The following is a 23,432-nucleotide window of genomic DNA, read 5'->3' on the forward strand; positions in this document are numbered from 1 at the left end:
TGGCACTCTCATTCCCTCACCACCACCACACTTCTGGTAATGGCCACGTTAGGGCCCTCATTTCCTCTTCTTAAGCCCCTGTGCACACTAAGGAAAACACCTATCATTTTTTAATTATTATAAAGCTAATACATTCAGTGGTTTTTATCAAATTCAAATAGTCAAGAAGCGCATAAAATGAAAAAGAAAATTTCCCTCCCAACCATACCACCAATCCCACAGCCCAGAAACAAGCATGTTTCTTGGGACTTCTTCCAGAGGTTTATATTTGCAATCAAGAATTAAGACCTTCTGGGCGGAGGGTACAGCTCAAGTAGTAGAGTACACGCTTAGCATGCATGAGATCCTGGATTCAATCCCCAGTACCTCCACTAAAAGTAAATAAATAAATAAACCTAATTATCTCGCTCCCCAGCCAAAAAAATAAAATTAAGACTTTATTAAAATAAAAACGAGATCTTAGAATAGATCTAATTTAAATCTTGCTTTTTTAAAAAAAAAAGTATATTTTGTGAATTTTTCTTTATCAGTACTTACAGATTTGCCCAATTCCATAATGTGCTCATTCATTAATTTCTTTAACCAGTTCCCTTGAAAGACATTTAGATTCTTTCTAGTGTTATGCTATTATAATGCTGCAATGAGTATCTCTGTATGTTTATCAGCAGACTTTCACAGGTATATTCATAAGCTAAATTCCTAACTGTGGCAGGGCTGAGTCAGAGTATGGACATTTTTAGTTTTGAAAGGTAATGCTATGGCAGACACCAGTGGCTACCTACCCACAGCCACTGCCCCTTTCCCTCTGGCCAGCAAAGCCCAGCTTTGTTCCCTCTCCTCCCAGCGCCCACATGTCTCAGGGAAAGCTGGCCTCTATCTAGCCCCAAGACTGGTCTAAGCAAGCTATGGGGTCCCCATCTCTCCATGCCAGTCACTGGTTGCGAAGTGGGCATCTGACCCAGTTGTGCCAAGGGGGCACTGGAGAAGTTCTACAGGGAGCTTCTAGCAAAGGTTTTCTCTGCTTTCCTCTTTTCCTGCTTCTGGACATCACACATCACTGCATATGAGAATATGATGGTTGAAGCAGCCATGGCCACACTGGGACCATGAGGAGCCAAGCTTGAGGACAAATGTCAAACACTGAGGCTGGCAAAGAGCAAACACATCTAGATCTTCCATTAATTAACCTCTAAACTGCCCTAACTTCGGACTTCTTGTTTACATGAGCTAACAAATATCCTTACTATTTAAATCACTTTTAATTGTTTACTTCCAGGTGAAAAGTCTTCCCATTGCCAAACTGTTCTCCAGAAGAAGCCCACTGGATTCATAACCCCACCCACGGCACATAAGAGTTTGTCTCCTCACAGACTTGACTTCAGGGGGTTTTAGTCCCATCTATTCTCAGTGAGTTTTCTCTTAATAGCCAAAACCTTTTCTTCCTTGGAGAGTCTAGCAGCTCTTTCCCTTCCCAAAAAAGACACATTGAGGGGGAAGATATAGCTCAGGGATAGAGTGCATGCTTAGCATGCACAAGGTCCTAGGTTCAATCCCCAGTACCTCTATTAAAAAACTAATCATAATAAATCAATAAATAAACCTAATTACCCACCCACCCCCAAAAAAAGACATATTGCAAAAAGGTGACACAAAGACTGTTTACCCTTGGCCAATATTTCATTCTGTTTCTTCTGAGGCATCCCTGCACATCAGTGCAAGGTCCATCTGGCTCCTTCAGGAAAGCAGACACTTCCCCACTGGACCAGGATATACTCTAATGCCTTAGAGCCATCATGACTCTGCTGGGCTGCGGCAGTCACCAGGGTGTGGAAGGACAACGCTAGACTGGAAACTGGATGATCTAGTTTGGATTTGCTACTTGTGAGTCAGCTGGCAGAAGTCACCTAGACTATTTCTTCAAAGGTAAAAGCAGGATTCCTGAAACTAAGGCCCAGAATCCTTATAAAGATGGGGGCAGAGTGCACGAAGAGCCTGATGAGAAACCGTAACAGACAATTGGAGGTGGGAGTTAGGCTGATTCCCACAGACCTCTGCCAAGAGGGGGCCATGCAAAGTGTAAGCCAAGCCCCTGACTTCCTTGGATACATTGGCCCTCCCCATTCTCCCTGTCACCCCTGTCAGGTCAGGACTGCTGACCAGAAGGAAACCCGGCCCACCACTTCTGCTACCCCCACAGGTAAGTGCAACTCCCAGGAGCACGGCTGTAGTGAATGAATGTGAACTGACATTGAGCTGAAAGTCCGTGCACGCCAGGCTAACTTATAGTCATTACCAAGGCCTAGGCTGGTACCTAGGCAAAACATGAGACTCTCTCTTTACCCCACTGGCCTAGGTTTAGCAAGCTTTCAAAAGGCTGGTTTAACTCATACTTTTCTCATCCATCTCATTTATTCTCGACCACTATGATGGATTCAATCACTGTTTTTAGCATCCGCTCCCCTATCATGGGGTTATAAATCCCCCTTCTTTGACTTGGCAGTACCTCCCATGAGAATGGCCTGAGTACATTTGCCCACCGCACTGATGTTGGGCTTGGCCATGTGATTTGTGTTGACCAGTGGTTATGGGCCAAAGCCAAACAAGGCTTCATGCATTTCCACCTGCCCTCTTAGGCTACCATGATCTGTCACAAGATGAGCATGCCCTAGGGGGCAGCAAAACTGCTGTCCCTTCAGCCTAGGCCGTAGAATAAGCATACATGGAATAGACCTGGCAGACAGAAGCCTGAAATCTAGCCTGGCCCACCTAAGGCCAGCCTCGGTCCACCAAACCACACCCAACCAACGCCTGTGGTTGTAAGGCACTGAGATCAAGGATTGTTTGTTACACAGCAACATTATGTAGCAAAAACTACTACAACCATCAAAAGACCAAATATAATGGTAAGTCTGCCTGGAGTAGTAGTAGTAGACATGCACTAGTGAAATATTCGTGCTTATTTTAAGGGGGTCTTAATTTATTCATCTTTCACACACACACAGAGCACTCCTACACATGAGGAACCATGCCAAGCCCACAGGAAATGGAGCACAATGAAAAATTACATACAAAAAGTAGTAATTCCTACAGGTATCTTTTGAGTCTAGCAAACCCCCAAGCTTCCTAAATCCTACTGGGGGAGAGCAGTGGGTGTTGACAAAGCTTCTATTCATTTTATTCACTCATTGTCTGGGGTTAAATCACAAAAGGAATGAAATTCAGCATCTGAGCATTTAAGGATCTGATTCTTATACTTATTGATGATGAAATCTACTTCCTTCCACAAATATACTCTTAAAAGACCTCCACATACAGAGCCATGGGAGACTCACATATTTAATAACCTTTGGCATTAAGTCTTTTCAAAGGTCTTTGGGAAATCTAAATAAATTATATCCACTGGTTTGCCCTTCTTACCACATTTATTCTGTCCCTCAGAGAACTTAACAGATTCATCAAGCATGATTACCCCATCTGTATGCCATGTTATTTTAAGGGTTCAGTGACCTCACTCTCTCCCATGGATTGCACAAGCCTGCTGGGTATGGAGGTGAATTAGCTCCAAAAATAAGAAGCATTTTTCGACTCTGACTGGGGATTCACATAAGTGTCAGAATAATAAGCACATACCCATATACACCTCCCCTTGCAGACACTGTTCTAAGTACTTTACACAGGTTAACTCATATAACATATAACCTCGGAGGCAGGATTTGGCCCTGGCAGTCCAGGGCCAGAGTCCAGGCTCACAAGGACCAGGCCCTGCAGCCTCTCTGCAAACCCCAACCCGTACCAGGATCTGGGCTTCCCCATCCTCCTGTCCTGGAGCCCCAGGACAGCAGCACAAAGGGAAGGCCACCCCAGAGCACCCTTGATTTCAGCACACAGCTTTTCCCTGGACACTCCTCTGTGATAAATCCTAGTGTTTCCCACAAAAGAACCTCGTAAGCCCCCAAAGCTGCCAACACCCTGCTTCCTCTTAGCTGGGCCTATTCACCTTTCCAGAATCAGAGCAGAAAGCAGAGCCTCCTCAGCTCTAAGGGCCCATGGCCCTTTCACCCAGGAAAGTGCTGAATCCTGGCTGAAAGCTCAGGCCTCGCCTCAAGGACCCAGAATCTCAGAGCCCTGAGCTGCTCTCCTAACTGCTTTCGTCTCTTCTCACTGAAGCCACCAACCCTGTTACTAGGATCAGAACTGGGGGGCAGGGTGGAGGTGGGGCGGGGGGTGGGGGCGCTTGGCACACCACCTCCATTCAGCCTAGCCTCTCTCCAGGAGCTACTTTTCCATCTCTATAGGGCTTTAGGCTTCTCGGAATCTCCCACCAGTGATGGCTGAGGGGGTGGGAGGAGGATAGAGTTCAGGTTGTCTGGGCCAATGACAAATCCAGCCAGGCCTCCACCTGGAAACCTACTGCAGACGACGTGATTAAAGTCACAGGTTAAGGAGCCCTCACTCCACAGCTCCTCACTCAGAAGCCTGCAGTGGCATTCAATGTAAACACTTCCCAAGACAGCTTTAAAACAGAGGGAGGTTTGTATTAAACGACTTAATTGAGGGCCACTTCTCATGTGGAAAGCTCTTAAACAGAGGAATAAAAGGGCCTGGTGGGTGTTCTTTCCAGAAACTAGTTTTTTTTCAAACCTGCCACGCTGTCCTGGGGAAGTGAACACAACTCTGGGGGCCAGTGTGCTCCCGCCGTTCACTCTTCAGAAATAAAAGACCTACTCCCCAGCAGCACCAAGAACTCGGCATGAGAGCTTCATTCCAATATTCATTTCTAGGGTCACTGGAATCACTGGATAGGGAAAGTAGGAAAACTAAGGCTCGCCAAAAAGCACCCAAACAAACGAAGACTGACATTTTAAAGTCTGAAAACAGGACACGATGTGGGAGAACAGGCCTGATGGCACTGAGGCTTGCATTATTCCACAAAGACACCAGGTAAAAGGTGTGAGGTGCTGGCATTCCCTGCGGTACACAGGTGGGCCTGGGAAATGTGACACTAAGAAGTCAGACCGCAGGGCCGCGTGCTGTATGATCCCATTTACATAGAATGCCCAGAACAGGGGAAGCCACAAACACAGAAAGCAGACTGGCAGTGTAAGGGTCTGGGGGGAGAGGGCAATGTGAAATGCCTGCCTACTGGGTTACAGGATTTCCTTCTGGGGTGATGAAAAAGTCCTGGAATGAGACAGCGGTGATGGTTGTGCAATGCTGGGAATGGACTTCATGCCACTGACCCATCCACCATAAATTGGCTAAAATGGTCAACTTTACATTGTGTGAATTTTACCACAGTAAGATTAAAAATTGATAACAGGAACTCCGGAAAAATCTTTTCTCAGCCCTTAACCTGGGAGGAACCCTTTCCTCACTAGAGTAAGAGAATACCTGCCATAGCCCAGAGTAATAAATATCACTTACTATTAACAACTCATTTACTGAACTAAGCTTCCCATGTGCACTATGCACTTAAAGGTAGGTCACTTCCCCCAACAGCTGTGGGTGCTGTGGGGCAGTGGTGCTATCACTGGCCTCATTCACAGGCAAGGAAACCAAAACACAAGGAGGTCAAGGAGCTTGACCCGGGTCCCCTGGTAAACAGGGGAAAAGCCAAAGGATGAACCCAGAGGGAGGTGACAAGGTCATGCACACCCACACTCATGCCCTCAACCCTGGGCACATAGCCTCCAAACTGTACGCTCCCCTGCAGGCGTGTTTTCTGGGCCTCGTTTACCACTGGGCCCCCAACATGGATATTCTCTGGTTCTTGAGCCCTAATTCATTTTTTTTTTAATTGAAGTATAGTCAGTTACAATGTGTCAATGTCCTAGTCATGCATATACATACATATATTCATTTCCATACTCTTTCATTAAAGGTGATTACAAAATATTGAATATAGTTCCTTGTGCTCCTAATCCATTTTTGGTGGCATTTCCCGAGGGACCACTTATGCATGGAGTTCTCTGACAAACATGTTCAAAAGCACGTCTTAGGAATTAAACTACACCTTCATGTGTGTAGAATTACTTCACTTATACAGAGCTATTCTCATGGGTTCAGATTTATTTTATTTAGTCCTGGGAACAATACGATAAGACAGCAGGGTCATGCGATCACTCGTCCTTCCACAGAGAAAAGCCAGCCTCCCAAGGTCTGGAGCTGACCTCAGGCCACACAGCGGGTCCTGGCTTCTTCTCCAGGACCCCATGCTACAGCCTTCCTGAAGAGCCAGGGATTTTTTTTTAGCATATTAGTTATTTACATGTAAATGTGTATGTATTATTTATATGTAAATAGGAGCACGCAATTACAAATGAAGTTAAAGAGCACTTAATGGAGAGGAAAGCAAGTCTTCCCACATTTCAGGGGCCCCTGTGGAGTGTCCCAGAAGCCCCAGCAAAAGGTTAAATTCCATTCCTTCCACCCCACTTAAGAAAGCAGGGCTGTATGTCACTAGCCAAAAGTTTCCTTTGATAAGAGATGTTAAAAACCACCACCGCTGTTAAAGGTGCCACCTGGCCAGGTTCTCAGCCTCCAACTGCTCACTTTGGGAGCTGCAAGATTTTTTGTTGTGGGGACTGTCCTGTGCATTGTAGCATGCTCAGCATCTTCTCTGCCCTCTACCCACCGACATGCCAGTAGCCACCACTAACAACCAAGCCGTCTCCAGATACTGCCAAATGTCTCCCAGTGGGTTTCAGGGCTACTGTACTTTGTCACAGAGATGCTGCCCTAACAACTCTATGAGCTAAGGGCTACATGCCCATTTTCCTAAAGTGGATGAGGAAGCTACCCAGACCACCACACTCCTTGTGATGGGCAAACATGGCTTCCAGTTCAAGCAGGTGAGACCCCAATGCTCTCAACCCACCGAGTGAAGACGGAAGGAGGAGACAACAGATAGACAGACCTTCCACCAGCTTACATGTTTGAATGTTATATTGAGCCCTGCCCTGGGAACATGGACGGTGGACTTGAATCCTCCAGGGATTTGATCCTCAACTCCAAACACACAGCCTGCTGGCTTGGTGGGCAAGAACAGTCCCAACAACGCCTGGAAGTCTGAAGGACTTCCTTGACTCACAAAATCATCTGCAAGCCGGGGGTAGGCATGCCCTTCGAATAATAAATGTTTAAGCACAAAGACAAACAACACACATCACTGGCCACAAAAGCTTGCAATAAATACATTATCAAAACACGCTTTCATCAAGAATCCCCCCTGATTATTTCGGTGAAACATTCCCCCCAAACTCTTCACCTTTCCCAGCCCTCGTCTGTTTTTCTGTTTAGAAATCATCATGACTCCTAGCAGGCAGACAGGTGAAGCACAGGATGTCACGTTTCAAAGGGCTGACTGATGTCCATCCTTCCTCCCAAAGAACCTCACTGAGCAGCTATTTTCTGCTAGGCACAGGGATGTGAGGTTAGTGGCGACATCCCTCCTCTTCTCAGGTTTGTTTACAGGTTTGGGGGGCCAGACATGTAAGCAAAGGGCGCAGGTGGTGTTCTAACTGCTGAGATAAAGCCATGTCCAAGCAGCCAACAACCTGTGAAGAAATGAACGAGTTGGGGTATTGAGTGGATGAATGAGGAGCCTGAGCAGCAACCAGGCTCCGGGTCCAAAGAGGCACAGCTCAGGGCCAGACGAGTGTGAAGCCTGGATCCGACGGACCACTTGGTAGCTACACAGCTCTGACAAGTGGCCCAATTTCTCATGGCCTTCTTTCCCCAACCTGAAGCTGGGTTTGTGATAGTACCTAACTCACAGAGCTGCTCGGTTTAACACTGTCAGGGCTAGAGGCCAGTGCTCTAGAGGCATTTGCTATTATTATGAGAATGACTGATTTGGGCAGGCCTCCTGAGAAGTCTGGTGATCCTCTGTCTCTTCTGTACCCCACCCACCCAGCTGCCTCACACCCAGGAAGCTGGACTCACTGCAGGTACCCTACCTGGAGTGAGAGGTGGTCATGCCCTGAGCAGACCAGACCCAAAGAACCAGGTAACTAGCGGCTCTAATCCTCCCCACCCCCCAAGCCCCTCAACCCCCATCCTCTGCCGGGCTTCCCTACTTCCTCTCTCCAACCCTACACCCTACCCCCCAAAAAGCTTACAGGTGGCTCAAGGCAGCACAGTTAGGGCTGAGCTGGTCTGACTGCATGTGTAACAAAGGTGCTTGAGCCCCAAACCTGTAACTCACAAGTTAGAAAAAGTCTGAAATTTGGTAAACTCCACCCAGCAGTCCCTTTGCAAACCTCTCTCTTATCTCTCCCTTCATTCTTTATCAGTTCCTCTCCAACTCTTAAAGCTTTCACAAGGCAATCACCACTCTCAGTAAACTTTCCAGGTTTTGATATTTGATTAGGGCAATGAGAGAGGCTAATTAACTTTTTAGCTGCTGCAGTATAACTCTGAGTAAGTCACTGTTTTTAATAATTTCATGGGAAAAAATGGTGGAGAATCAAAATTTTTTTTAAAGCTATAATACCGCTACAGCAAAGCTCAAGGAAATGGATTAGTTCAGAGGATGTACAAGAACCTCTGCACAACTTCGAAAACTCGGCAGTTTCTTTTTCCTTTGTAATCAAATCAAAAGAGGACAGCTGTTACAGTATCTCAAACTCGAAGCTGGAATCCCCAAACTCCCGCTTAGTACCAACTCTGGACCTCTCTAGGTTCCTCAGCTGGAAAATGGGACTAACAACACTGATCCCTGGTCACAGGATCCCTGATTATGGTCACAGGGGTCCTCGTCCCTAAACAGACTCCAATTTGCAAAGGGAAAACAGAGTGCCTGTCTCAAATGCAGTAAAATACAGGGTAGAAAGCCAGGGGAAGTCAGAGGTAAAACCCAAGAGAATTACTGAAGCCAAAAGTAGAAAATCTTGGTTATCTTGCCTCAATTCTCTAGCAAAGAGGGAAGCAACAGTGAAAGATTATTAATAATAAAAGGTTTTTACAGACTTAAGAAACCTACAAAGTAACAGCCTGAGACATTATGTACCCTACCTGAGGCAAGTCGAAAGCCCTGTGATTGGGCAGCGGGGAATAAACCCCGCCCTATAAGACAAGGGGCTGCCAGCCAGGTCGGCTGAAATATTTCAGGTTCACCCTGTGCGCTAATCCCAAACACTAAGTCTGTGACGACCCTCCACTGAGTCCCCTGCAAGTCTTCCCCGGAGCTGATCCTTCTTAGGACGAAACACAGAGCCAGAGCCCATTATAGTAATGGACACACACACAGTAACCCTGTTTTCAACTCACCTTTGCTAATTACAGCTTTGCGCAGCCTCTGAACCCTTCTCACCTATAATTTTAAGAGCTTGAGGTAATTACAACGCAGCCAAGTTTTGTTTATGTTTATGTACCACAAATGGGAATTGAACGTGCCCAGCTTCGTGTTGCTCCAGAATGTTCAACACTGAATTTTGTTTTTTAATCTCTTATCCAACAATCATCTACAGAAATTCAGAGGTTCACAAATCTTGAAGAAATGTGAAGATAATGTCTCTCTAACCTATGATCTGGGATCCATGCAGCGCCTTTCTAAACAGCCTCATCTACCCTCTCCATGAAAAAAGCCAGAAAAATAAGATTTCATACGATTTCCCCAGAGAGAACAAGCCTGCAGTACTCTTAAGTCTAAGATTACACATCGTCCAGTAGAGGGAAACAGCAAATCAATCCAGACTGAAGGAGACTATGATGTTAGAAAAACAAGGCACGGAAAACACAATTTCTCAATCAGCTCTTAAGAGGCACAGGGAGCGGTGGAAAGTCCTTAGCTTTGAATTCAGGCTGACCCGAGCACTTGAACCTCAGCTCTACCACTGCTTGCAAGCACCCAAGCTGCCCAGGGTCCAGCACCTCTGAGGCCTCAGTTTCTGCATCTGTAAAGTGAGGCCATTGCCTCCTACCTCTGAAACGGAGGGGTTTCAGAGCAACAGAGACAAGCGCCAAGCCCACTGCTAACTACTCTTTACACCCTAGGGCTATTAGTCACATGGGTCAGCTGTTTGGAAACCACCTTCCCAAGGGAAAAGCAGGGTGCTGTCCAAGGAACACCTGTCTGTTCAAGGAAACCTGAGCTAAAGTGAAAGAGTATGATAAAGAATGAAAGTCCACACACTGGCTGGAGTCACAGACAAGAACCAAACCACATGCATGTCCAGTACAACAGCTGCTGGCCTCTCCTCCCGGCCGTGCTGCACAGGAGAGGCAGCCACTGCTCACATGTGTATGCTTCAGTTACCAGCATGCCAGAGATGGAGCCAGCCACATCCTCCACCAGCTTCCCAACCCCAGGTAACATCCCTGAACCGTGTGGTTAAGTACTCCTTAAGCCAATCACATCTGCCAGAATGTGGCCTCCTCTTTCCTCACTCCCCACATCCCCTCTGCACCTGTGTTTGAATGCTTCCCTCTCCTCCATCAGAAAGTATCTGAAATAGGTTATTTAAAACTTAATGTAGAGACTTAATAAAATAATTTAAGCCTAAGTAGAGCTTTTCTTGTGCCCGCTGTGCCCATGAAATGAGGAGGCACTACTATCCAGGTGGGACAAGCCAGGTGGCACACGGCTCCCCTCACAGCTCTTTATGCTCATCGTGGGTCTAAGCGCTCCCGACTTACCGTGACCCCCGATTTACATCACCAGTCTTCAAGCTCCCTAAGTCGGGGGCTGTACCCTGTTTACCAAAAACTCAGTGAACAATACAGAGCTTTGCCAGGGCTTTGTAAGAATTGAACTTGTTAAAGTGATTAAAGAAATGAAACAACAAAAACAAAAATTTGGTGTGCATTTCAGATGAAGCACTCTCTCCCAGGGATACTGGTTTGGGGGATGGGGAACAGTGAAGACGAAAGGGAAGGGGGCAGGCGGCTGGAACTGGGGCGTTTGACTGGAAACTCCAACATACTTCCCCTGCGTGAAAGCCAGTCAACACCCTGGTGCTATTTCCATCAAGTCCCCTTTTTTTCTTACTTTTCCATCTTCAGGGGTTTCATGGCATAACTTGTTTCTTGATAATAGCCATGTCACATGACAGAATCAAGCACTTGGTCATTCAGGGAAAGTTACCCAATTTTCAATTCCCCTTGAACTTTGTTTTCCTCCTCTGATGCCAACCTCTCAGCCATTTCAGTGCCCTTTAGTGCCAGGCTCAGTTCAGAGGAGGGAAGGAAAGGAAGAGCACAAAATCGGTGGTGTTTTTTAAAAGGGTCAATGGCATCTCTTAGATAAAAGGGTTGCAGGGAGAAAGGGAGTTAAGGAGGCCATTAAAGTTCTTTAACCACCCCCCAACCCATCAGCACAAGCAAATTAACTGTCCCTACTTAAAGGGGGGAAAAAAAAAAGGGAAACCAATAGGGCAGTCTATTTTTAACACAAATCCAAGATCCCTCTCTGAATGCTGTTAACCCTTTCTCTAAATGAAGCCCCTCACTCTTCCTTCACTTACTTTCTTCTAAATCACTTTAGAATATTAAGAGCTGCTACTCCAAAGGAAGAAATGTTTAAATAAATCTGTTTAGGTCCATATTTACATACACTTTTTTTTTTCCAGAACGTACCATTATAGTCACAGTTTAACTGTTGCTGTTCAGGTGTAACTCATCAGTCACTAAGAGGTCAACAGCATTCTCAAATAAACATCTTCCCCACCAATGGAGACAAGATTAGGAAGTCAACACTCCAGTCAATAACTGACTTCATTTTGTTAGCCTGGTCCAAAAAACCTCAACAGTAGGAAAAACACTTTCCATATGGTCTTTTCCCCCAAAGGTTGAGGATTCGGGTCAGGGGCCACCCTGTGAGAGCATGCACTCCACATAACCTCCATTCTCCAGCCAAGACAATTAAGACGGCTGCCACAGCGGACTCCACTTCCAGCAATTGAACACAATGATAAGAGCAGGGCATGGTAGTGGAAGATGGGAAAAAGAGAAAAACCAACTGGGGCAAAACTTAAAATTTTGTATTTTTCAAAAATCAACGTTATTTGACTCAGGTTAGGAGGTAAAAATGAACACAAATGCTCCTCCACCTCTGGAAGGCATTCTCTTATAAGTATGTCACTCCACTACTAATAAAAATGCAATATAGTGGGCCAGCACCTAAGAAAAAAAATAAAATCCACTGTGGCCAGGTAGCAACATATAAGTGGGAATCTAATAGCAACATCATACTTCGGTACCACAGTATTAACCAAGATCCCAAGAGACCGTCAATAACAAGGACACTGAAAACACACTTTAAGAAAACATATGATCAAATCCACTCAATGTATACACATGTTCAGGTTTTCCTTAGTAGTATTTCCCTATCATTTTTAAGATCATTTGACAAGTGGCCAAGGTCTCACCTCAGATGTGTCATGTTACTGTAAAGGCAGCAATTCCCTGACTCAGGGACTTTTCTATCAACAAGAAATGTACACTGTTACATCTGCTGGGCTTAATCACACATCAAGAATAAGCCCAAACTACTCAATAAAGCTTAACACACATAGTAACACCATAGCTATCACAAAACCTTAAAGATCTTGTCAGCTTGCGTTCTTAAATAAAAAATTCCCCATATTTATGCAAAATCATTATCTGTGCCACAGGGTCTGCCAAAGCTGACAGACTCCTAAACTATTTTTCCTCCTTTTAATCTGAAATCCTTTCCAAACAGGACAAGTCAAACTATCACTTAGTTCTTCCTAAAGAGGACGACCCTGTATTATAACCTTGACCCTTGCAAGGACTTCATGACTTTAATTCCTTCACTCCCACCTCCTTGACAGAAAGTGCACTAGCAGTATTTTCTGTAAACAGAGAAAGAAGCAAAAGGAACTTCAGAAAAAGGCACCATGTGCAGTTTAAAGTTGGAAAGCACCAAACGACAGGCTCTTCAGGTGAAGAGGTGGTTACAGAAGGTAGAGTCAAGAGTACCTGAGATCACCTCTAGTAGTTCAGAAAGCGGCCATGGGAAGCAAAAAGCACGTCCCAGAGCACATTAGAATCACCTGGCTTTTTAAATTCCACGGTCCCGGTTGCACCCTACACCAGCTGAATCAGATCTCTAGAGGTGGAACCTAGGCATCAGTATTTTTTTTAAACTTTCTAGATGAGCAGCCAAGTTTGAGAACCAATACCCAAAAGAATTCCCATCCTGTTTTGAACAGCGTGTTGTGAGCAGCGTTGGAAAGGCACTGCTGCCTTGAGGTGAAGGGGTACAGATACTCAGTCAATATACAAAGTTTTCTAAAATCCTATGTAACTAACTCCAGCATGACAGCCAAGCACCTATGTAGAGGCCAAACAGTGATGCAACTTGGAAAAGTCCCTTGGAAAGCTTGGATATGTGCTTTACGTGGGGCGGGGGCTTTCAGGGACGACCTGTCTGGACCTGGAAAGCAAGGGAGGAGTGGCCACCAGCCCTTTCTTTTCCAGGGATGGTCGGGACCAGCACGTCCAGCAATTCAGTAAAGCAGGGTCGGACCGGGTCTGAGGCGCTCTTTTGGGTCCCGGAGGAACCCTGGCTCACTCCCAGTTGTCATTCGCGCCCGAGGGTCGCGGCAGGGCTGCCAGTCCCTCTTCACTATAGTCTTCCCGGAGCCCCTCCCTCGTCCCGGCCGCGACGCGGGCCCCCGGGAACTCGCACCATCTGTTCCGCACGTCCTCCCGGCAGGGCGCGCGGGCGGGAGCCAGGAGCGCACCTTCCAACCCCAAGACTCGCGCGCCTGGAGGCCGGCGCTGCGCCGCGCGGGGCTGGGAGGGCGGACACGCGGGCTGAGCTCCGGACACCTGGTGGAGCCCGAGCCCCTCCGGGTCCCGCAGTATAGCCGGCCCGCGCCCGCTCCCGGCTCACTTACCGTCGCCGCCGCCTCCCGGGTCCCGCTCCCGCCGCAGTCAGCAGTGCCCGGCCCGAGTGCAGGGGCCGAGGCGCCGCCAGGAGGCCGGACAAGCCTGAGCCCCGCCCCGCCCGCCGCCCGCCCTCGGGGGGGAGGGGCCGGGGCCGTCCGAGCCGCCCCCCGGGGCCCGGGATCCCCGCGCCCCCACGCCCCCTCCCGGGCCGGCCCGCCCCGCCCGCTCCAGACGCCCGGCGAGCCCTCCCTGCACTCCCGCGTTGCCTCCCGCCGCCCCGGCCCTCAGGACTCGTCTCCCCGCACCCCGACACCGCCCCTCCGCGGCCCGGCCGGCACGCGCCCTCGCCACACCGGCACCTCTTTTCCACCCCATCTCACCTCGGGCTTCACACCCCTCTCCAGCGACGCTTTGTCCTTACCCTTCCCCAGAGCGGAATGTCCTGCCACCTCCCTTGTTATCCCCGATACTTTTCACCTCCGGGCCTCAGCTGCTTCCAATTCCCCCGCTCCTGGAAGCCTTGCCCGTTTCACACCCCCAACCCACAGCCCCTGAGCCTAGTTTTCTCCCTACCCTTCCAGGCAGCCTTTTTCTCCCCACCTGGCCAAACTTAAAGGTGTAACTTTTCTCCTACCACAATCAAATCTACAAATATTTATTGAGCACTCTCTATGTCTAGAAACACTGCTGAAGAGGTACAAGATTAAGGTTGCCACTTACAATCTAACAGTAATGAATGTCCGTTCCTGTTAAAGAGGCAGAGAAGTGAGATGCCCAAGGTCACACAGCTGATGGTAGCAGGACTGGGATTAGAAATCAGATTTCTGGTATCTAGTTTGGGCGCATTCCAGGGGAGACTGCAGAATGCTGCTGACCAACTGTGGGAGTTTGAGCAACAATGTTTCCTATCTGTGAAATGAGGAGGAGGAGGCCCACCTCACCAGGTTGTGAAGATTGCCTACGAAAGATATGGAAATGTCACACAACCTGTACTTAATAAGTAAATATCTGCTGACATATGGAATGAAATAGACTCTTGAAAATTCAATAGTTTTAAATAATAATATAAAAACGTAAAAAGTGATAGTGAATGCAAGAAAATATTTGCAAATCATATATCTGATAAGGGATTAATTTCCAAAATACATAAAGAACTCATATAACTCAACAGCAAAAAAACAATCTGATTTAGAAATGGGCAAATCTGACTAGACATTTTCCCAAAGAAGACATACAGATGGCCAACAGGGCACATGAAAAGGTGCTCATCATCACCAATCATCAGGGAAATGCAAATCAAAACCACAATGAGTTATCACCTCACCCCTGTCAGAATGGCTATCATCAAAAAGGCAAGAGGTAATGAGTGTTGCTGAGGATGTGGGAATGTAAATTGGTGCAGCCACTATGGAAAACATTATGGAGGTTCCCGACAAAATTAAAAATAGAACTACCATAGGATCCAGCAACTCTGCTTCTGGGTGTTTATCCAAAGGAAATGAAAACACTAACTTGAAAAGATATATGCACTCCACCCCTCAATGTCATTGCAGCATTATTTACAATAGCCAAGTTATGGAAGCAACCTAAGTGTGCCTCAATGAATAAATGAGTAATGAAGAGGTGGTAATATACATAGAATGGAATATTATTCAGCCATCCTGACATTTGCAGGCAATCCTTACATTTGCAAAAACATGGATGGACTTTGAGAGCATTATGCTAAGTGAAACAAATCAGAGAAAGACAGACACCATATGATCTCATTTCTTTGTGGGAATCTACAAAAACAAAAAAACAAAAAAACAAGCTCATAGATAAAGATAACAGATTGGTGGTTACCTGGGGGGGGGGGGGTACAAAGGTACAAACTTCCAGCTACAAAATAAATAAGTCATGAGGATGTAATGTACAGCATGGCACGTATAGTTAATAATACTGAATTACGTATTTTTGAAAGCCACTAAGAGAGTAGATATTGAAAATTCTCATCAGAAGGAAAAAAGTCTTTTAACTGGATGCTAACGAGACTTATTGTGATCATTTTGCAACATATACAAATATCAAATCATGTTGTACACCAGAAACAAATGCCATGTCAATTGTACTCTAATTAATTAATTAACTAATGTGTAAAGTACTGGTGATGGGCGTGGTATGGAGATTTGGATTCTACTTAACAATCAAGGGAGGCAGCAATAGTCAAAGGAGTCTTTCTCTCTTTAAATTTTTTTAACTTTATGTATTTATTTTATAATATTGTATTTTTTTAATTGAAGTATAGTTGATATACAATATTGTTACAGGTATATAATATAGTGATTCACAACTTTTAAAGGTTATACTCCACTTATAGTGATTATAAAATATTGGCTATATTCCCCATGCTGTACAGTACTTCCTTGTAGCTTATTTTATACCTGACAGTTTGTACCTCTTAATCCTCCACCTCCATCTTGCCCCTCCCTCTTCCCTCTCCCCACTGGTAACCACTAGTTCCTTCTCTACATTTGTGAGTCTGTTTCTTTTCTGTTACATTCACTAGTTCATTGTATTTTTTTAGATTCCACATGTAGGTGATATCTTACAGTATTTGTCTTTCTCTGTCTGACTTACTTCACTTAGCATAAGGCCCTCCAGGCTGTATACCACAAACTAATGCAACATTTAAAATCAACTATACTTCAGTTAAAAAGCAAGCAAACCAACCATTTAAAATATGGGCAGAAGAACTGAACAGACATTTTTCCAAAAGAGGAAGTGCAGATGGCCAACAGGAGTATGAAAAGCTGCTCAACATCACCAGTATCAGGGAAGCACAAAATCAAAATCACAATGAGACACCATCTCACACCTGTCAGAATGGCCATCATCAAAAAGAAGACAAATAAATGTTGGCAGGGATGTGGAGGAAAAAAGGAGTCTTTTTGGAGGAAGTGGGGTTGAGCTATTCTAGAAATCATGGATCCAGGTGGGGGTGAGTCCAGGAGGACACTCAAGGTGGACAGGGTGTGTGAACAGTGTTCAGAAGGTGATCCAGCTTTCCTGAACAGAGGCTGCCTGTAAGGGGTCATGGGATGCATACTAGAAAGGGGGATGGGGCCACATGGCAGAAAAAGCATACGATACCTAAGTGAGGGGGCTCAAGTTAACCAGACAGTACTTGGCCACCTCAAAATGGTTGTAGTGGAACGTGCATCCTATAGAGGACACTTAAATGGCCCTGGAGACTTGGGATGGCAGAAACTTGCAGCCCAGGAACCAGCAAAGTGATGGGGGGCGGGGTGCAGCAGGGAGGGACAGGGAAGAAAAATATTTCCAAAGAACACCCCTAGGACTTGGGAGGGGAGCAGATGCGTGCACTCAGGGAGTGGAAAGGGCAAAGACACAGCTGAGACAGAGCTGAGATTTCAAGGCTGGTGGCTTGGAGCATCTTAAATAGGGAGCTTCTGAGGAGGGTAAGGTACTGGTGGCACTTTTTGGTGGAAATGCCCTGCAGGCAGCAGGGAGTGGGGATGGGCAGTAGAGGGCAAAGGACACTGGGGGCCACACCAGGTGCCAGAAGAAGAGAGTGAAGTGCCCTCACTTAGGGCTGAGGAAGCAAAGGCCACTGGCCAAAGGAGAAGGAGAAAGGTCCCTGAGAGTTGTGAGGAAGAACCAGGGAAGTCTCGAATGGAAGCCAAAGGATGAGCAGTTCACGAAGGAGAGGGTGGTGCCGAACATCACTAGTCTGCTTCCCCTATAGACCCTCACACAAGGAGCTGTACAAAGTATGCACTCGGTACACATTTGCTCATTGTCTAAAAAGAATTTAATCAGCCATTGGCCCCCACTTCCCGGCAGATATTTTGCTGATAACAAAAACCAGGGGAGCCACTGGGGGCAAGGAGAAAAGCACAGTGGAGACCAGTTTATTGGAGAAATTGCTTTTGAAGCTGCTGCTGTCAAGATTGCAGCTCAAGCTCCTTCAACCTCAGCTGAAAACAAATCTTTCCTTCCTGGGCTGAGTTTCTGAAATACTGAAGTGCATCCTTCCTTTATTTTTATTGCTCCTTTGAATGTTGTTATTAAGCTGTAGAATGAGGTTTTGGGGGGTTTGTTTGTCTGTTTTGTCAACTGCACAAACTGGCCAGAAGAGAACTATTCAGGAAGAAGAGTAGAGGAAAATCACCTCTCTTCTCCACCAAATTTTGTGTACATGGGAAACATGATGCAGAAATATTCAGAGAAATGCTGTGGTGTACATGACACACAAGTGGGGAAGCAGAACACAGGAAGGGCTGTAGCAGGGAAGCTGCACCACAGAGCACTTCCTTTGGGTTGCATTGTGAGGATGTAGTGAATGCGGGTAAAAGAGAGAAAGGGCACTCATGGAAAATCTGATCAAACACACAGGATGGGAAGTGGGAGGAAGTGAACAAAGCAGGAAATAGTAAAGCAGTTTGTTTGGCTGAAGTGGAGCAGGTCTGCTGGGAAGATAGATGGGGTTGGGGAGGGCACCTGGAAAGAGGTCTTTTGGTTGGTGCCTTTGAAAGCAGCTGCCTTGGTTTGGGTTGGCCTGAAACTAGAAGCTGAGACAGGACTTGGGGCAGGTGGTGTGTTTAGGAGGGGATCCCCGGAAGCAGGACTGAGGGTGTCGGAAGAATGAAAGAGGAGGAAGCCACGGTTGAGGTGTGTTGATGAGACTGCGGCTGCGTGCAGGGGACCCTTTGAGAAGCATCCTGAATGCCCCCAGAATTGACAACCTGAAGGTCGGTGGTGGGGGGTTGGGGGAGTGGAGTTGTTTTTCCAAGTCTCCAGCCAGGGCTGCCCCTGGGGGCTACACTCACCACCCCAGCTCCTATCCTGAGAGGGCCTCCTGGGCAAAAGTGCGCAGCTGAAGTGGGAAGTTGTCAGCACAAAGTGACACTGAGCTTGCAAACTGTCCCCTCGGCTACAGCTTGTCCACCATCTGGCCCTCACTCACAGTGCTCCTCCAGCACCTGCCTCCACAGCCCGGGACAGCCAGCAACTTCTCTGCCACCCACTGAGACCCAGAGGACTCTCCCCAACAAGATCTGGCCCTGAGCCTGGGTAGAGTGAAGGCTGATCCTTGGGTGCCAATCTCATTTTTGGACCATTCACACTTTCCACATAAAATTAAGAATCTCTGTCTTCAACTCTTCATCTTCAAAGTGTTCACTCATACAGGTGTCAGGGGAAGAGACTTAATACACCAAACAATTACATTAAACTTCTGTTTGATGTTCTTGAATTCTTTAAGCAGGCAAGCTTGCTAGGTCTTTGTTCTGTTACAGAAAAAAAGCTAACCCTCTGGGCAAATGTGAAAAGCCCTGCATGCTCTCACACAGACTGCCAGAAAACTCAACTTGGGGGCCACACGGGCCCACCCAACCCCTACACTCTGGACCTGCTCTCCAGGCTCCTTCATCTAGAATATCCTTCCCTCTTGCTCTAATCCTTAAATTGCTTAGCTCAAGTCCTTTCTCCTCTGCCTTCTCCTTTTGCTTTGCAGACTGTTTTATCACAGTGCTATTGATTTGTAACTCAGCCCCAATCCCTTCCAGGAAATTCAAGAGCACGGAGATGGATGTCCATAGGCCTTTTCCTTGCCTGAGAATTCAAGAATTGGTGCCAACATGATGAAGATGACTTTTCAAATATGGGTATGAGTTTGGAAAGAGGCTAAGGGGCGGCAAGGTGTGTGTCACTCAGCCTTAGGAAGCTGCCCGCAGGAGGGGCCACGCGAGAGCTGAGCTGGGCCACGAGGGCCCACAGCCCAGGCAGAGAGCCCCACATTGGTGGGTGCCAGAGTCTCCCCAGGCCCCCGGCTCAGAGTCAATGCTTTTTTCTTTCTCTGAGGCCTTCAATCTGCTCTGTCCCTGAAACCCCAGGGATCTGATCAACGGCTCTCAATCAAATATCATCAGAAGGGCCCTGGATGTTTGGATGGAAGATAAGACATTCAAGAATGCCTTTTAGGCTGTCACTGGCAACAAAGGAAAATTTACAGGTAGCTGGTTGAAACAGGATAGAGACCCCCGAACCATCTGTAGGGGACAGGGCATGATAAAGGGAACTTCAGGCCTTGTCATTACCAATACCAAGTACAGATGTCACTGACGTACTTTAATGTGCTATCTTAATGCAAATAGAAGTTATATTTTAGGGATATTCAAAGATACATATAAAAAATGTATTTTATGAAGGCATTGGTGTCAGGAAAATGTGTTGGTATTATACAGTAACACATTTTCTTCTACCTTAAAGTTCACCTCTCCTTCTTATTTTAAAAGAAATTAAACATTTCTGGGGGGCCCTGAAAGTACCATGTCACTGTGTCAGCCCTGCTTACATCCCAAGGGTTTCTGCCCTACATGGAATACCTGCGGGACTTGTGAAAAAAGGAACTTTGCATGGAACTCTACCTCAGAGCCAATTAAACTGAAGTCTCCAGGGATGGGTCGAGGCACCCTATTTTTGGCATTTAAAAAAATTCTCCCAGGTGATCCTAAGGTGCAGACAGAATTGTGATCCCAGCTCTAATAATACTTTCCTCATAGGACCTTAAGTTTCTCTGTAGCAAATTCTTCATTGCTTTTTTTTTTTTTTTAAGAGACTATCCTTTGAGTATGGAAATGGACCACTGTTTTACAGATCAATTTTCCAAGCACAGAACCTACTGCATTTTATTTCTCTCAGTGAAAATCTACTTTCCATCACAGTAGGACAATGTTTTTTAAGTATTAACCAACCCTCCCCTCACCACCTTCCTGCTCTTTGCAGCTCCACCTCTCCTTTCCAAGCCCCTGTTTGCTCGCTGCCTTCAGGGTGAGAAGTGACAGGATGCAAGGTAGAAAAGAAAGGAATCTCAGAGTGGTAGTTTTCACAGGCCTTTGGACTGGGAAGTCTCTGAGCCTAGACCAAAAATTGGGGAAATGTAGGGCTTCTAAATGAGATTTGCTTTGGAAAACTAGAAAATATTATTCTAGACTAGGGGGAGAGGTGACTAAAAGGTGGGGAGGGTGAAGAAACATTCAAACAGAAATAAGAAAAAAAAATGGATGCAAGGGCCACCTCAAGGGACTCCACGCCGGCCTCACCCAGACTTGCCAGCTGTCCCTCCAGGTGAGGGTGAGGCTCCCCTTCCTATGCAGTCAGCCCTTTGCCTGGGGACCACCAATTCATGCTGGAGATTTGGCACACTTCCCTTCTCCTGATCCTGGGCACTCCATTCCCACTTTATAATAGTCTAGAACAGTTAGAGATTTGCAGATACTAATGATAATATATAGAATAGATAAACAACAGGTTTCTACTGTATAACAGAGGGAACTATATTCGATATCTTGTAACTTGTGAAAAAGAATATGAAAATGAATATATGTATGTTAATGTATGACTGATGTATTGTGCTGTACACTAGAAATTGACACACTGTAAACTGACTATACTTCAATAAAAAATATACATATATATATATATACACACACATATACATACAAGAAAAAAATTGTCTAGAACATTCTTAAGCCCCACCGAAGATGGAGCACTGGACACCACACACACGAATAATATGGCCTGGATATCTTCATAGGATTACAAAATTCTTAGAAAATACAGAAGTGAAAGATGACTCTCACAAGCACACTTCGGTTTATGTTTCATTGCCTTAATACTCACGCTTCATACCAGAAAAAGATCTATCCAGTCAGTACTAAAATTCAGACATCTCAGAATTATAACTTCCTTAATGGATATAACAAAAGTTGAAAACATTTTAGGAAGGAAAGTGACCTACATTTGATATTATGTAGACGGCTAGGAAGTACGACACTAAGGGACACATGAAAGAACAGTATAATGTAACAAGCTGAATTTGGCCAGAACATTCTTCAGTAAGGGAGCTCTGAGGGTCACACACCATCTATCTTAATTACAAACCTGTCCAAGAGACAGAACACAGCAGGAAGGATGTAGTTTTAACTAGCTTGGAGGCCTATAAAATAGCTACCTTGTTATAAACTTCAGCTGTTATATACAGCAGGGGACAAAGTATTTGTTTTCTGCTTTAAATTTTGTTTTCATAAAGCAACGTTACTATGGATTTGCAAGGAATGATAAAATGGGAAGAGAGCTTTCAAAAAAGGATACTTTATTGCTTCTGAAATATAGCAGAGTGATGATGTTGCTGCCGAGTCTACATTTCTTTCTTCAGCTGTTACTTTTTAAAGGAGAGACTTAATAAAATTGATAGTTTTCAAAACATTGTATTTTGGTGAAATTTTTCTGGAGATGGATGGTGGTGATGGTTGTACCACCATGTGAATGAACTTAATGCCACTGAACTGTACACTTAAAAATAGTGTACATGGTAAATTTTATGTTTTCTAGGCTTTACCACAATTAAAAATAAATAAATAAATAAAGAGCCCCTGGGTCCAGACTGCTGGGAAAAAAACACACAGAAACGTAGTGTTTCTGGTTTTGATTGTGTGTGTGTGTGTGTTTCTGTGTACACATGTATTAAAAAAAAAAAGGAAGAGAGATTATATTTACTATAAAGGAGTTTTCTGGTTATTTGTGTCTGGCTGATGGAAATGTAAAATAAAAGCATCGGTGCATGTCTAAGACTTTGTGAGCTAGTAAAGGTAGCTGGGAAACGGAGGAAGTCTGGGTCTGCGTCTTACTTTATAAAATATTACAAGCCAATTAGTTTATGATAAGAAAAGGAATTCACTGAGTCATTCATAACATTTAGCATCTTGTTCAAGGCTACCCAGCCACACTTTACTCCAGTCTTATACCTTGTCCCTGCCATTCAAAGCACCTACAGCCAAGAAGAAAAAAAAAAATCCAGACAAAATAAACAACAGGCTCATCTTATGAAATCTCCAAAAGTTACCAACATATTTTGAAAACTTTTGCTATTCAATAGAACTCCTGGAGGGGCATCAATCAGCAGTATTAAGATATATAATAAACTCTGTACATAGACCTGGATATTATAACCCAAGTTTTTGAAAATGGGATTAATGCTGGCACGAGGCATCGTTTTTGGGAAAGATATCCATTACCTAGTATTTCCGTTGTTCTCCAGCAACTCAGTGATTAAAATGCCAGTGTGATCTCCTCTGCCCAATTCTGATATCTGTTTCAATAGGTGAAGACCCAGGAAGTGGAGGGGGAGGAGCTACTACGTGCCAGACACTGTCCTGGGGCTTCATGCACATTATTTCATTTAGGTCTGACAATAACTCCGACAATACTGTTGCAACCATTGTGCAAGGAGGAAAGTGGAATATACAGATTATGTAATTGGTTCAAGATTGCACAGCACATGGCAGGGCTGGGATTCCAAACCAGGAATGACTGAGTCCAGGGCCGGTATGCTTAATCACTGTGATACACCACATGTCTATAGGGCCAGTCCTTTTATACATAACGTTTATTTTAGAATGCACCCTCTCTTCCACTATAAAAGTAACTGAGACCTTCCAGGTCAAGATGGTTGAGTGTGCACAGACTGAAACACTCCCTTCTAGTACAAACATGGAAATAAATGAAAGATAAAG

At 45.5% G+C, this 23,432-nt stretch overlaps 2 protein-coding genes across 3 annotated transcripts in view; one reads left to right on the forward strand and one right to left on the reverse strand.

Annotated features, from left to right (window-relative positions):
* The window catches only part of CGNL1 (cingulin like 1), a 144,073-nt gene extending 130,141 nt beyond the window's left edge, over positions 1-13,932 (reverse strand). The window contains exon 1 of one of the 2 annotated variants that reach the window (XM_031452666.2): positions 13,866-13,932. The gene's annotated coding sequence lies outside the window, so the exon portion shown is untranslated. The remainder of the gene's footprint in view (positions 1-13,865) is intronic. The other variant, XM_031452668.2, reaches the window with a different exon arrangement.
* LOC135321361 (uncharacterized) lies at positions 1,969-14,412 on the forward strand. Its single transcript, XM_064486357.1, has 2 exons — positions 1,969-2,197; positions 13,544-14,412. Exons 1-2 carry the CDS (start codon positions 1,969-1,971, stop codon positions 14,410-14,412), a joined length of 1,098 nt encoding a protein of 365 aa, XP_064342427.1.
* Positions 14,413-23,432: the final 9,020 nt, after the last annotated feature.

This window comes from Camelus dromedarius, chromosome 5 (genome assembly GCF_036321535.1).
Source record: "Camelus dromedarius isolate mCamDro1 chromosome 5, mCamDro1.pat, whole genome shotgun sequence".
NCBI classification, from domain to species: Eukaryota; Metazoa; Chordata; class Mammalia; order Artiodactyla; family Camelidae; genus Camelus; species Camelus dromedarius.